The sequence below is a fragment of the Synchiropus splendidus genome, chromosome 8, assembly GCF_027744825.2.
Source record: "Synchiropus splendidus isolate RoL2022-P1 chromosome 8, RoL_Sspl_1.0, whole genome shotgun sequence".
Lineage (NCBI taxonomy): Eukaryota > Metazoa > Chordata > Actinopteri > Syngnathiformes > Callionymidae > Synchiropus > Synchiropus splendidus.
Window position 1 is genome coordinate 6,195,392 of NC_071341.1, and position 13,585 is coordinate 6,208,976.

General features: G+C 41.8%; 1 protein-coding gene across 3 annotated transcripts in view; it reads left to right on the top strand.

Moving 5' to 3' along the window:
* sgsm2 (small G protein signaling modulator 2) overlaps positions 1 to 13,585 on the top strand; it is a 62,547-nt gene that overhangs the window by 32,492 nt on the left and 16,470 nt on the right. For all 3 annotated transcript variants that reach the window (XM_053872115.1, XM_053872116.1, XM_053872119.1), the window contains exons 3-7: positions 4,398 to 4,566; positions 10,938 to 11,105; positions 11,360 to 11,427; positions 12,932 to 13,080; positions 13,339 to 13,473. In XM_053872115.1, coding sequence (XP_053728090.1) covers positions 4,398 to 4,566; positions 10,938 to 11,105; positions 11,360 to 11,427; positions 12,932 to 13,080; positions 13,339 to 13,473 — 689 coding nt within the window. The remainder of the gene's footprint in view (positions 1 to 4,397; positions 4,567 to 10,937; positions 11,106 to 11,359; positions 11,428 to 12,931; positions 13,081 to 13,338; positions 13,474 to 13,585) is intronic.

Genomic DNA, 13,585 nt, shown 5'->3' on the forward strand with positions numbered 1-13,585 from the left:
AATAACAAACATCCATGTGTTTACATGAGTGACCAGCTAATGATCTGCCACTACTGCCCCTTAACAAGTCAGTCTGCAGAGGGGAGGGGTGTTCTTTCACAATGCATTGTCTTGTGTCAAAATCTCTGTCTTTTACCTATTTGTAATACAGTTGGATTCAAGCTCCAGTGAATTAATAGTGGGTGTAGTGCATCAGTTTTTGGTGCTCAAATCTTGGACAGAGCTCTGATTCTCCAGACTTGTCTCTGGCCACGCAGGTTTTCTTTCCCTCTTAACGTAGGTTAAATGCCGTTTAGTCTACAGAACCAGTCGATTTGTTGTGCTTATTGAACGTTCTCAAGTGCCATGTGTTTGCCATTATCCTTCACTGTGACTTGGTGTCTTAAAGTGATAAATACAAACACTGTTTCTACCGATGTTCTTGTTAGTGACAGGGATATTTGCATGAGCAAATTAAAATTCAGCAGATGCTGTAATTACCATGTCATGTACATGAGGAGTGTTTTGTTTTTTTAGATTTATTTACATTAATGCAAAAAAGCTGTCTTTGATTTTATTGACTCCCACACCCAAATATGTCACCGCCCCCTCCCCGCTGGCGTGTGCATTCCAAACAAATGAATATTTTTAAACAAATCAGCTCAAAAATGGTCGCTCTTTCCTCTCTGAGTGTTTACTTCTAGTATGCCGTTCCAAAATGTTGCGGTTATCATGGAACTATCAGAACTATTTCTGGGCAGCCATAACGCAGCGCTCTTGCGAAGACTCGTCCATCAATTTCCTCATGTTCAGGCTATTGCAGAGCTTGAACATGGCATGAGCCCTGCTTTCATCCACTGCATATGTTTGAGGTGGTTTGATTTATCAGTTTTGTCAAGTGGCTGTAGATGTTTCAAGCAAAAAATAGTGTTTCTTGCTACGGCTGCAGTCCAGTTGACTGACCCCTGCTGTGCCTCATTACCCGGACCCTGTTTATAAGCTGCCTTTTTAGTGCTATTGCGACTTTTCAGAGCCCAGTATTCAGTGCCTGTTTTCTGGGTCAGTTTTGATGCTAGTCCTTGCTTCTCTGAGGTGCCATCATTTGATTCTTTAACCCCTGTAAACTGTCCTGCCTTGGTGTGCACACAAGACTAAATACTGTACCTCTGCTTTCTCTTGTCCATACATTATTTCCTTGCCTGCTTGGCATCTCTATTTACTCAAAGCTGGTCCTGTAGTTGTCCTCCTCCTCGTCCACAACCTCTGGACACCATCCCTGCTTCTGTCTTCAATAAGTCAGCAGGATCTTTGAGTCTGGCTGAGTCTGACTGACTGTTACACCCCAACCTGCGCTCTGCGCTCAGCATCGGGCTCTTCTCAGCTCAAGACTAAAAAATTGAATAACATGGAAAATAACACATTTACCTAGTTACATTGAAGAGTAATAGTGAGGCCTTTGCAGTGCGTTTATGTGCAAGTGACATGGTGACCGGAGCATAGAAGAGTAAGGAATAAGGAATTCTTATTTTATTATTTATTGCTGTAGCCCGAAAAAAGAAAAGAAAACTGGACTGGAGACAGGACATATTTTGTGGTCTGAAAACACATTTTTCAACATGCTTTTTTCAAAATATTTGCCTGTATCTTTCTGTCCAGATGCCCTGCAGATAAAACCAGTATTGCAGACTCCAATCCTCAATCTCTGTCTCTAGCCACAGGAGAAACAAAGAAACCAGATCAACCCGTAAAACCAGAGCGTTCCCTTTCAACTCCACTCCATCCACTGGACAGACTGAGTGAAGCACCCACCTGTCTGTTGTGAAGAGCCTAAGACAGGGGTGGGCAAACCGGTCCTCGAATGGCTGGATTTTTTTTGTTCCAGCTGATCAAGAACACAGATTTTAACCAAGCTGAAACAAGCAGCACTACACCCTCAAGACAGCTGACAGGCGAGGAGGTGTCCTCCTGATTAGTTGGGACAAAAACCTGCCCCCATTGCAGCCCCACCCCTGACCTCAGACAATGGAGGTATTAAAGAATTTGACAAACTTCACATATAATAAATCTGGATTGAATCCTTGGATTTTTACTCCCATGTTAAACTCAACTAAATCCTGCAAAGGAGGGAGACATAGCTTTATGGGAACACGGAGTCCTCCAGACTCTCCTGTCACCTCAGCAGCAGCTTATCCCGTCTAACTTTTTCTTCCCAACAAATGAAGTCGATTAAAAAGCCAGGGTTACACACGCGCTCAGTCGCTCACCCATCACGTCGGAGAGACGTCGTGTTCATGGCTCCGAAGCGCAACATTTCTTCCCCTGTATGGATAATTAGGTTGTCGGTCATTATGAAGCTGCGCGGCGCGACGGAAGCTGCGCTCACGTCCTGCAGATGTTCTGTCTCATGTGCAGCCATTTTTGAGTCACAAGTCCTGCCCTCATTTGCTTAATGATGTCTCTGTTGTGTATGATGGCTTGAATCATCATTTTGCTTCTGTCGTCATTCCTAAAAGCTTGTTACGGCTCAGCGTTAATGCGGCAATTAGTGAGCGATGGCAGAGGGAGACAGTTTTCCTGGGTTTTTACCGTTTGTGACTCACTCCAGGCCTCTGTTGTACATATGTCTGAAAATCCTGCAGAGGAGTCAATCTTTGTGTGTGTGTGTGTGGGTGTTGAGCCTCACTTGTGGGACCAATTATTGACAAAACACTGTCCCTGTGAGGACCTCATGCCAATGTGGGGACCATTTGGCTGGACCCCACAAATCCAAGCCTCAATTTGAGGATGAAGACATCTAAATAACTTGATTTTTATTGTTGGGATTAGCTTTGGTTCAGTGTCCTGGTTCAGGTTAGCCATTTGTTTTGGATGGTTAGGTTTATTATGGCAATGAGAGGTCCACACAAAGATGGCGTGTGTGTGTGCCTGATTGGGTTATCACGCAACACAAACTGCTAACTTGTCAACAGCAAGGTATTTGATTCCTCACCACAGCATAAAATCAATTCAAATAAATAACACTCAGAAAAAAAAAAAAAACACGTGACAATCACATTTTCAGTGGCAAAAAAATAACCCAAATATTGGGTTTGTTGTTTTTCAAATTACTAGCGTTTCTGGATACACGGTTTGAGTATTGATATTTTTCATTGCATCAATGTTTTTGACATCTGATTGCTTCGATGAAGTGAGTGTGGAAAAATGCTGAGGAAACAAAGGAAATTAACTTGTGGACAAGTAAGACATAAAAAGGACAAGCATTTAAATGGGTATTTGGTGCCAGTGGAGTCTTATTGCAAGGGTTTTGCACTCAAATAATCCAATAGGACTGCAGTGCCAGAGAAGAATCTCGGCTCCCTCAACCTCTTCCCTCAGTTGACAAAAAAGAAAGAAAATCAGGTTTTAGTAGTTCAGCAAAAAGAGATTGGTACTGACCCGGTGTCTGACCCTAAAAATAAAGACAAAGCCTGGAAGTCAGTTGCTTTTGCAGGACGTCAGGTCCACACATTGTGTTCAATGGAAAATCATCTGTTCAAAGTCTATGCTTTTCTACCAGACGCTTGAGTGGGAAATGCTGTGAAATGCTGATAAGTGAACAGCGTATGCTGTAAGTGGTTACTGCTGAACACTTGCAAGATACAGTACATGCACAGACGTCCACTCGGACACAGGATTTAAATTATCAGACGGACAATAAGAACTCAGGGAATGGAACCAAGTACAGAGTGAATAAATGGAATCTGAAAACAGAGACAAATGGGAAGATCAGGACCATGTGAGAAATAAAAGAAGGACAGAAACACAGCACTCACTTGAGAACAGGGACACAAGATACTCAAGATACTAATAACTAAATGAGGAATCAGAGCACACACATATATATATATATATATGCAGTTCCAAGTCTGAGAGGTTGGTGCCTTCATGGCCTGTGAACCAGCAACGGGTCAAGGCCTAACGTGCACCACAGTGACATGTGCCGCACTGTTTTCCTTGGCTTTTTTGTTCTTGTTGGTGAAGCGTTCAGGTTGTTGCTTGATGTTGAAATCACAATACAGGCTGATGGCTTCTGATCATACAGAGAAAGAAAGCGATGAATAATGTGAGATGAAGACAGAAAGCTGATTAAATGTCAGGTACGCAGCGCTGTAAACTGCCCTCATCCCCTTCCTCTCATTTGCATATTCAACTCTGTTTTCCCTCTTTAATCACATCTTGTAATATTCCTCAGAGGGCATGCTCTGTTGTCATGGAGATTAGTCTGCACCGACAAAAGTGCCTTTTCTTGAGCTTCCTGCGTCTGTGGAGTTCTCACCAACATACTGTAGCCCAACAGTTATTGACTAACAGGATTACGTGTGGGTATTTTCTGCTGGTCTCCTGGACTAACCCCTCTTCTCTTCTCCCTCCATGCACAGCTGCCATCGAGTCCTGCCTCAGCCATCTCCTGAAGAGACGAACCGCTGGTTTCCTGCACAGTGACAAAATCGCGGCGCTCTTCACGAAAATCGGAAAAGTTTACGACACCGCCGGTGAGATCTGCCGCAAAGTACAAGAGCAGCTCCAGCAGCAGTCTGATAGTAGCAGGTGTGTATCACATATTCCCTTTGTTACCACCACCCCACTTTTGGGAGCAACATGCGGCTTTTACAGTAGCTCTTTCCATTCCACTGTCACGGTTTATTGAGGTGGTAAATTCTAGTGAAGCTTGATTGAAGCACCTTTTCTTTATGACCACCAGAGGTCGCCGTTTTATAAATGTGATGCAGAAGTCTGGAAACTGATTTTCAAAATATTTGGAATGATCTCTTAAAGAGCTGCTGAAACCAGAATTGAGTTCATTTATTCTACTGATGAATTACACTGGTTGTAGGTGCCTTAAGTAACGTTCACTGAAGATTGCTGAGGCTGCCACTCAATCTCTGTGTACAGAGTGGAAGTTGATCTCACGTTATTGTATTTTATTTTTTGTTGTTGTTTGTGCACTGTTATGTTTTTTTTTTTACATTTGTTGCATTAGGCTTGTCTCTATTTTGTTACCATATACATACCATACACATACCATATATATTTAAAATAGTCTTTTGTAGGAGTGAATGTAGAGTGTCTGCTGCAGGTGCGCTGTTCCTCTATGTGTGTGGCCGCTGCATGTGGGAGGGGTTGCCGAGTGAGTGACGTCTCTCCAGAAGTGAAGAGGTGCCCGGTGCGTGTCCAGCTCTGAATGTGAGCTTCTGTGCAGTTTGGCTGTGACAAAGTCATAAACCAAGTAACGCTCTGTCCCAGACTCGCCTCATCCCTGTCCCAGCTCCAGCCCACAACAGGACATCAAACCCTGGAGTGAGCGCTCCAGCCTCAGAGGTGTGGAGAGTGAGCACCTCCCCTGTGACTCTCTACCACGGTCCAGTGTGGAGACAGGAAAGGTTTTACACCTCAATATGAATAAAAAACAGTCAGTAAATGTAGCTAACGGGACAGGTCTGCATACAGAGGCTGCGTTATACACAATAACAAAGCGTGTTGTGGGTCAGCTGATCGGTCCGCGCACATTATGGTTTTCCGGCTTTTTTCGGGGGCGTTCGAGTTCTGGATTTTCGCTCGAAATCCGAAGAAACCTCGAAATTTTTGTTCGAACTCTGATTTGTTCAAATTCCAGGACGTTTGAAAACCGAGGTACCACTGTATTTCTAATTTCACTTGTGTTTGTTTTGTGTCAGGAAATTGGTTATGCAACTCCTCCTGTTTCATTACAGAAGACTTTTAAAAGCAATTTCAATAAATAAAATCAATCAATAAAAATGAGAACAATCAAGATCCAAACATAAGAAAAATTTTTTTATTTTTTTTTACCTTTTTTTTCTGGATTTTTATTCAATGTATTTCATTTTTTAAATTTCCATTGCATAATAGGGTGTAGGGTTAAGGGCTGTGACTGTGGCTACCAGCTGTTTTTGCTGACTCATGACTTCATGTACTTCTGACTCAGCGCTACATTCTCAGCCAGCCACATCATAAAAGCGTGCTCAATTGATAATTGTTGAAAAATGATGAATATGTTCCTGACAAATGAAATGAGCCCACCGACATGCCTCGTTTCGGACCATGACGGCACACAAAGTTGTTTTTCTAATGGACCCAGTGATCCGCCTCGGGGCTAAATAAGCTCTGTGGTTGTGTGTAGGAGAGAAGAAGTACTCTCAAGCAGCTTGATCTGCAAATACTTTGATAGTAGGTAATCTGCTTGTAAGCCCATTAATGATGGCTTGAACACAGCTGGATGGTATGTCTGGAGAGCTGAAGTCAAGCTGCAAAAGAAGAAGGGATCTTTGAAAAGCACAAAGGAACACCTTGAGGTCTGCATGAATAATGCACAAATGAAGAAGTAGGCAGTGTATAGGAGGGTAGACGAGACCCTTGTGAATCATTTTCTGCTTTCTCTCTCGTCTCATCGGTTTATCTGCCATATTCCGTCGAGCCAAGACAAGCTGCACATTAGCTGATGTTTCACTGGTGTGACCGGCCGCTGCATGGATTCATGCACGCCTGCAACACGCACATTAGCCCCTCCACGCATCCCACCTCAGGGATCCATCATTCATTTACCCTGGTTGCCATAGCGATGTGGTTTACTCGGCTTGCGGTGGAAGAGGCAGAGTGGATGAAAGAGGAGATGGAGTGATAATATGAGCTGACATCGGTAGAGAAGCAGGGATGAAGTCAGCAATTGCTACAACTCAACTGGGCGGGATGTTTAAACAGGAGAAGGCTTCTGAATTGATGTGTTTACTCTGGATAATTGTTCATGTCTGTGTTCATTCAGGCCTGTGATGTATGGTCAAGCTGCTTTCAGTGTCTTATGTAACGTCCTATGTCGGTCACTACACATCTCTATGAACAAGAATGATCTCCTTCAGTATGATCACGATATAAATACACATGGGTCACGAAAGGTGATTTACCTTGATTCTTGAGTGAAAATATATTGTCATTATTATCTATTGTTTTTCTAGCTGCTCATTTTGAGGTATAAATCTTTCAAATGTTTCCCCATTCATTTCTGCTACTTCATGACAGGTGAGCGGCTGTGTTTAGAAACCAGGACAAGCTGGAAAGTCTGACTACCAAACACAACGTACCGTCAAAACAAATGTGTTGTCCACTTTGCATTAAGACACTAGTTATTGAGGCAGTATGTAGTGCAAGATTGTTGTGGCATAGTGGTCAGTGGAAAGCAAGGTTGCAGGGTCATGTCTTGCCTTTTGAAATGAATGCATTTTACCGTGAGCTAATTCTTTTCATCACACTTTATAACAAGTCCATGTTGTGTGCTTTTCAATCATGATAATATATGTTGCGCAATAAAAAAAATATCCTGATAGAATTCTAGATGTGCCCGAATCATGATGCGACTTATGGCTGTATATGGATACGAAATTGAATTTAATTGAAAACAAAAGAATCTAGTTGCTAATGCAAGAAAACAAACTTTCATTGTACTGTGGGATTTGTATATTTCATTTCTTTTTATGCGAAGAGTTGTTGATGTTGTTGTTTCGTGAGCTTCCTCACTGCCTTCATGAATGTTGGTCTACTTGCGCGTTGAGCTTAAAAATGACACTTCTATGCAGTACATGCTCAGTGTTCACAACAGAGGTACACTACCCTTCATGTGGCGATGCTCAACTTTTCTGTCTTACCAACAATCCCTCAAGCTAGCACTCACATGGCTGGGGGACAGACTAACCCACTGTGTGGGCGGTTACTGTCTTAGTGCAGAATCATTCACCTTAGTCGCCACAAGATTATGAAGTGGCCTGGTGAGCAGAGCCACAAATACAGTGCGCACACAGAGACCTATGCATTTTGAAAGTGTTGTTCTGTTTCTAACTCACAAAGTATAATAATTAAAATATATAAAAATAAACAATAATGATAGCTGTCTGTTTCCCAAAATTCCAAAATTTAAAAATATATTTTTAAAATAGCTTTTTTTAAGGTAGTTATGATAAGAAAAATGATTAGGGGAAATAAATGAGCTATGGCCTGTTCAGAAAGATGTATATTTCCATCCATATGTTAACCATTTTGTGATGTTTCGTTTTATGTTTCCTCTGTAATTTTTACCAGTCAATAATGTGATAAGTCTATAAGAGAACGCAACGCATTGTATCATCCATAATAATACAGCTTGTTGGTTCAAATGTCTGTTCCAAAGTGATGCTAGTCCGCACACAGGCCTGTCACGCTGGCATGGTTCTGTGCCTGTTACTGTTCCTGAATGCAATTTTTATTTTGGTAAAAAAAAATACTGGTTTGGAACGTGAAAAGATGGTTTGAGCCCAGGAACTGTGAAATCATCGGTGGGCATGTCGTATTCTGTGTTGACAAGATGAGCAGGATGTCAATGTAGCAGTGGAGATTAGATTCAGTATAATTGAAAACATGCTTTGTTCTTCGCTCTGGCATATATCATGCATCGGCCTGTATACACACGCACAGTGGTTACATAACCTCTGCCTTCGACGTAATCGTCTTCTATGTCTCTTCACTATCAAAATTCGGTGCATGCTTGAATGAGGGATGAAAAACACGACAAACACTTTCCGACAATCGTGCGACATGTTATTTTGCTGGTGTGTTGCTTAGTTTCTCCTGAGTAACATTGTACAGCTCCCTCACACTTCAGTTACACTTAACTTGTGTGAACGTGGGCTGGTTTGACGGAAGATTCTGAGAATTCAGAACTGGTTCCAGAACCTGAGTGTGTCGGTGTGAGAGGCCTCCAGTGCCCTTGGAGTAGTTTGCAGTTGATAGAAGAGTCATTTATTATTGGAAAACAGTGGTAAATCTCACTTTTTGGGGTACATGTTTTAAGATCACAGTGGGTAAAAAAATATCCAAATAAATATATTGAACTCAATACATAAGGATTTCATGCCATTCATTTGAATGTATTTCCTAGGCAGAGAATGATGGGAACATGAAAGCAGAAGGAAAAGCCAGTGTCAGGAAGTTGAATTATTTATCGTTGTTAAAGTTTTGCTCTTTAAAGTACTGGTGTTACCAGTGGTGTTATATAAGAGGTGCAAGCAAACGTGCACACATTTCCTTAAACTGGAATAAGATTTGATAAATCGTGACTTTGCCAAAACCCCTTGTGCAAGTCCACACATGCGCTCGCGCGCACACAGAGTGAGATCTGCTTAAATCGTGACTGTGGCAGCTGAGGGCTCTCAGCAGCATCACGGCCTCTTCATCTGTGTGTGTGTGTGTGTGTGTGTGTGTGTGTGTGTGTGTGTGTGTGTGTGTGTGTGTGTGTGTGTGTGTGTGTGTGTGTGTGTGTGTGTGTGTGTGTGTGTGTGAGTGTGTGTGTGTGTGTGTGTGTGTGTGTGTGTGTGAGTGAAATTGCCTGAGATTAAAAGCATTTAAGGACAAAGCTGATCCTGGATGAGTTTGCCTTCATACATCTGACTATATTTTCATAATCGTGAAGGACTCCATTTCCAGTGTGTCTGGTGCGGCTGGTTCCAGCAGGAGCTCAGATCAATATTATCATTGGCTTGAGTCAGAGTCGGTCTAGTTACATTCATCGGGATTTCTTTTCAGCAAAGAAGCCTGTTGCAACTTCAAATGAAAGTAAGTAGTGATGAACAGAAACACGGTCGAACAGTAATTGGCGGTTGTTTCCAACTAAATCGACAGTTTTCCAGCCACTAATGCGCTAAAAATTGATCCCAAATCCAATATTGATAGTGTGACTGTGTCGTCGATGTGACTCGTCTTAATTGATGTCACTTGCGCATATAAATGGCAGGAAATGGCATCTTCTGTTGAAGCATGAAGTGTGAACTGGTTAACAATGATCATTTAAATGCATACTGGCGTGAATAACAAAATTTATTAACGCGCATAGAAGAAGGCAATTCGCTTCAACGCTGCCCTCTAGTGGGCAAAAACGTATTCGTCGTTTCTTCATCGATGTGTTGTTGATCGTTTAGTGTAAAAATATTGCATCCTTTTCCATCGTGTTGCATGAACGAACGAACGAACGAATGAATTATCATTTATATCTGACTTAATTGACTAAATATGTGACACTTGTTATTTTATTTTATTTTTTAAGGGTCAACATGGATTTCATATTAATCATTTTCTGTTTAATCCTGTTGTAATTAGAAACCCAATCCTGTAGTTCCATAAACAAAAAGAGGGTGTGTGTCACTGTAAGATTTAGTATTGGTTCTATTGATCTATAAACATGCAGGAATTTATTGATGTCCAGGATCCATCAATTTTTCCGCAGGCCGTTTTGTTTCTGCCTCCTGTTTCTTCTTGGTCTTCATCATGGATGCGGGTTTTCCCAAGAGTCATAGTCATTAAACAGTCAATGGAATGTAAAGGTGCAGGTGGAAGTTGAGAAACAAAATCATTAACTGTAGTAGACAAGCAAGAGAACAAAGTGTTGCATGAATACATAGTCATTGCATTAAAGGTGAAATGTATTTATAACATTTAGGAGAAAAGCTGTGGCATTTAAGGGCCAGATATTTTTTACTTTAGACTAGTGTTGGGCTGATTCAGCTTCATGAAACTGTTTCCTTATTTTCCGAGCTCAGTAGGTGGCAGTCTTGGTTTAAAAATGATGTGAGGTTTTATTGCTGTTAGTGCAACGATTTTAGAGCAGAGGGTGCCATCTACTGGCCTCCTGTTTCATGAAGCCTCACCAGCTCATCACTACATACGACCTAAGAAAGTGAACTTGTAGAGACAGACAACAACCGTGATGCTAGAATATTGATCATATATCGTAGTGAATAACTTGATGAGTTCATAGGTTTAGGGCCTGACCTAAACTCATATGATCATGCACAGGTGCAGAGAGTCAGTTCTTTCGATGGTTCCTCAAACACTTTTCGCAACGTGGTTGTATCAGTGGTCACCAACAGTTGTGTCTCCTGCAGGAGAAGTCAGAGTGTGGGACACGAACCTCTGAGGAGACAGGGATCCTCCACCACCAGCAGACCTCCTCAGCTGCTCTCGGCTCAGGCTGTCAAACATATATGGATCAGGACGGCGCTCTTCGAGAAGGTCCTGGACAAGATTGTGCAGTACATCGTGGACAATGCCAGGTGATTAACTGACTAAGCGTCAAACCCAAAACCTCAACCACATTGTTCGAGTCTTCAAACCTGAATCATGAAACTAGATAAGTTAAGATGGTTTGTGTATTTTAGTGCCCAAATGAAACTTGTTAGTGTGGATTAAATGTCAAGGTTCGCCATTGGGGCTCCCCCGATGAGTTATTCAGCCTTTTCTGTCTGAAAATAATGATTTCACAGAATGTATATCAACATTAATGGCTGCTATTTTGCTCTCTCTGCAGTAAATACTACGAGAAGGAGGCTCTGATGCATGACTCCGTGTTCGGGCCCATTTTGGCGGCTCTACTAGGTGACACTTCTGGTGTTTTGTACTAGTGCCTGCGTAAATGATCCCTTTTCATTTCTTGTTATCGTCATTTCTGCTGATGCCATATTGAATATCTTGTTCCTTGCTCAGTCTCTTTGTGTACGGCAAAGAACTGTGGAGTCATTTAAAAAAAGTCACTTCTACAACTGCACATTTTGCATGTCAATTAGAAGCTATTCATGTCCAACAGTGGTTTGGTATTTGGTGGAAGTGCACATTAATTAGAGACTTTAATTGTTGAATTACTGTAATGTGTAGAAAACAGCATTCATTAATAAAGTGGAGGTTTGCTACAGGTAACAGCCACAACGTGGTGCTGAAAGGTACAGTTTATAAGTATCAAAGTTAAAAGGTTCATCCTTTACTTGCTAGTTTAAGTGGCCTGTGACAAGGACTGTGTGTGACCAGAACCCAAGTACAGTCAGCAATGAAAATAAAAGCAACTATTAATTAATAAAGTCCAGTGAACTACAATAGAAATGGTACTACAAAAATGTGCATATATTGCTGAAGTGTCATGTCTTCAAACAAACAATACTTTTTTCGCTTTAGTAAAACATGGCTGCATTTGAAATCTGTCCATAGTGGTTTGATCTGACCTTGCATCTTGGGTCATGAGAGCAAGAAGCGTAATACGCAGTCATCCTTATAACTTGTTTTTTAAACACATGAATACAAATCATGCTATGGAGTAAGTTCTTTGAATATATTCTTGTATATAATGATTAAATTAGTGTTCGCACAGTGGTGGTTAAAAATGGAAGAAATATGAACTAACCTAAATTATTTCTGGACCTTCTGTGATAAGTGATTGTGAGAAGTGATGGGTCGAGAAAGGTAAGAACATTTCATGATGGAACAGCGGTGGCATGTTTCTATAAGTAAAGTGCAGCAGCACGCACCCCAGGGAGAGCTAAGTTTTAACCATGTGTGGTGACTCCGTGTGTGTGTCATTTCAAGCGTGCTCATGCGTTAGCTCAGCCGGTGAGCATCAGTTCAAAGGTGTGTCAAGCATCACAGGATTAAAGAAAGACTGTCAACACAGCCAGCTGGTCTTCGCTGAAGCATCTGGTATATTACAGTCATATTACAAGCAAACTGTTTTTCAATGAACAGGGTATCTCAGAACCACTGTATCATGTTGTCACACGCAAAATTCAATTGTATTGATCCCAGTCTTGCAATTATTCATAATAATTCCGCCAATGCTTTGCACTTCTGTTTTGTGTAGTGGTAAATATAACAACTTGTGATGTGTCTTCTCTGACCAGAAAACATTTTGTTGCAAGTGAACGCTCTAAATTCATAAGACTTTGCCACTATGGAAGATGTAAATCGTTCTTCATAAATGACTTTTGAGTTATGATGACCATAACTTGACACATCTTGATACAAGTCTTGTTCCCTCTGCAAGCTGCAAAGATCCATGTCTTGTTAATCTGTTGTCCAAAGTGCGAAGGTGAATTTGTTTACTTTAATGCACCAGTTGGTCCATGTGCTCTGGAGTACACGAAGCTGAAGACGTCGGACCACTTCTGGACGGACCCATCAGCCAATGAGCTGGTTCAGCGCCATCGGATCCATGGAGCTCACCGAGGTCAGGATGTTACAGCGGGCCGCAGACCTGCCCTTGGGGTGAGTCTGTCCCAACGGGACAACGAGTTTTTTTTACACCACTAATGCGTTGCATTTAAGGATGTAATTCCAGCTGAAGGCCCAGGAGCAAAACGGACCACTGACAATGGCAAACTGTCACATCCTCCTCTCTCCGAATAACACATGCTGTAGAGTTTTGTTTAATAAATGTTGAGACGGACGGTTTTAATGTAAATGTGGAGTCTGTGTCTCCCATGTTGCATTCCCCAAATAAATAAAGTTTTCTTCTGTGCGCAGATTCGTAAGAGACAGTCAAGCGGAAGCATGTCTGAGGACAGATTTGCTGCATCTGCAAGAGAGTATGTGGAGAGTCTTCACCAAAACTCTAGAACGCACCTTCTCTACGGCAAAAACAACGTCCTGGTCCAGCCTGTACGTGAGGAATGAACCGCGCTTTGCTAAACGTGTGAGCTGTTGGTGCTGTGCCACAATTATCCTGACGCCGCAGACATGTCACATGAAAAATGACTGCTTTTTCAATGTG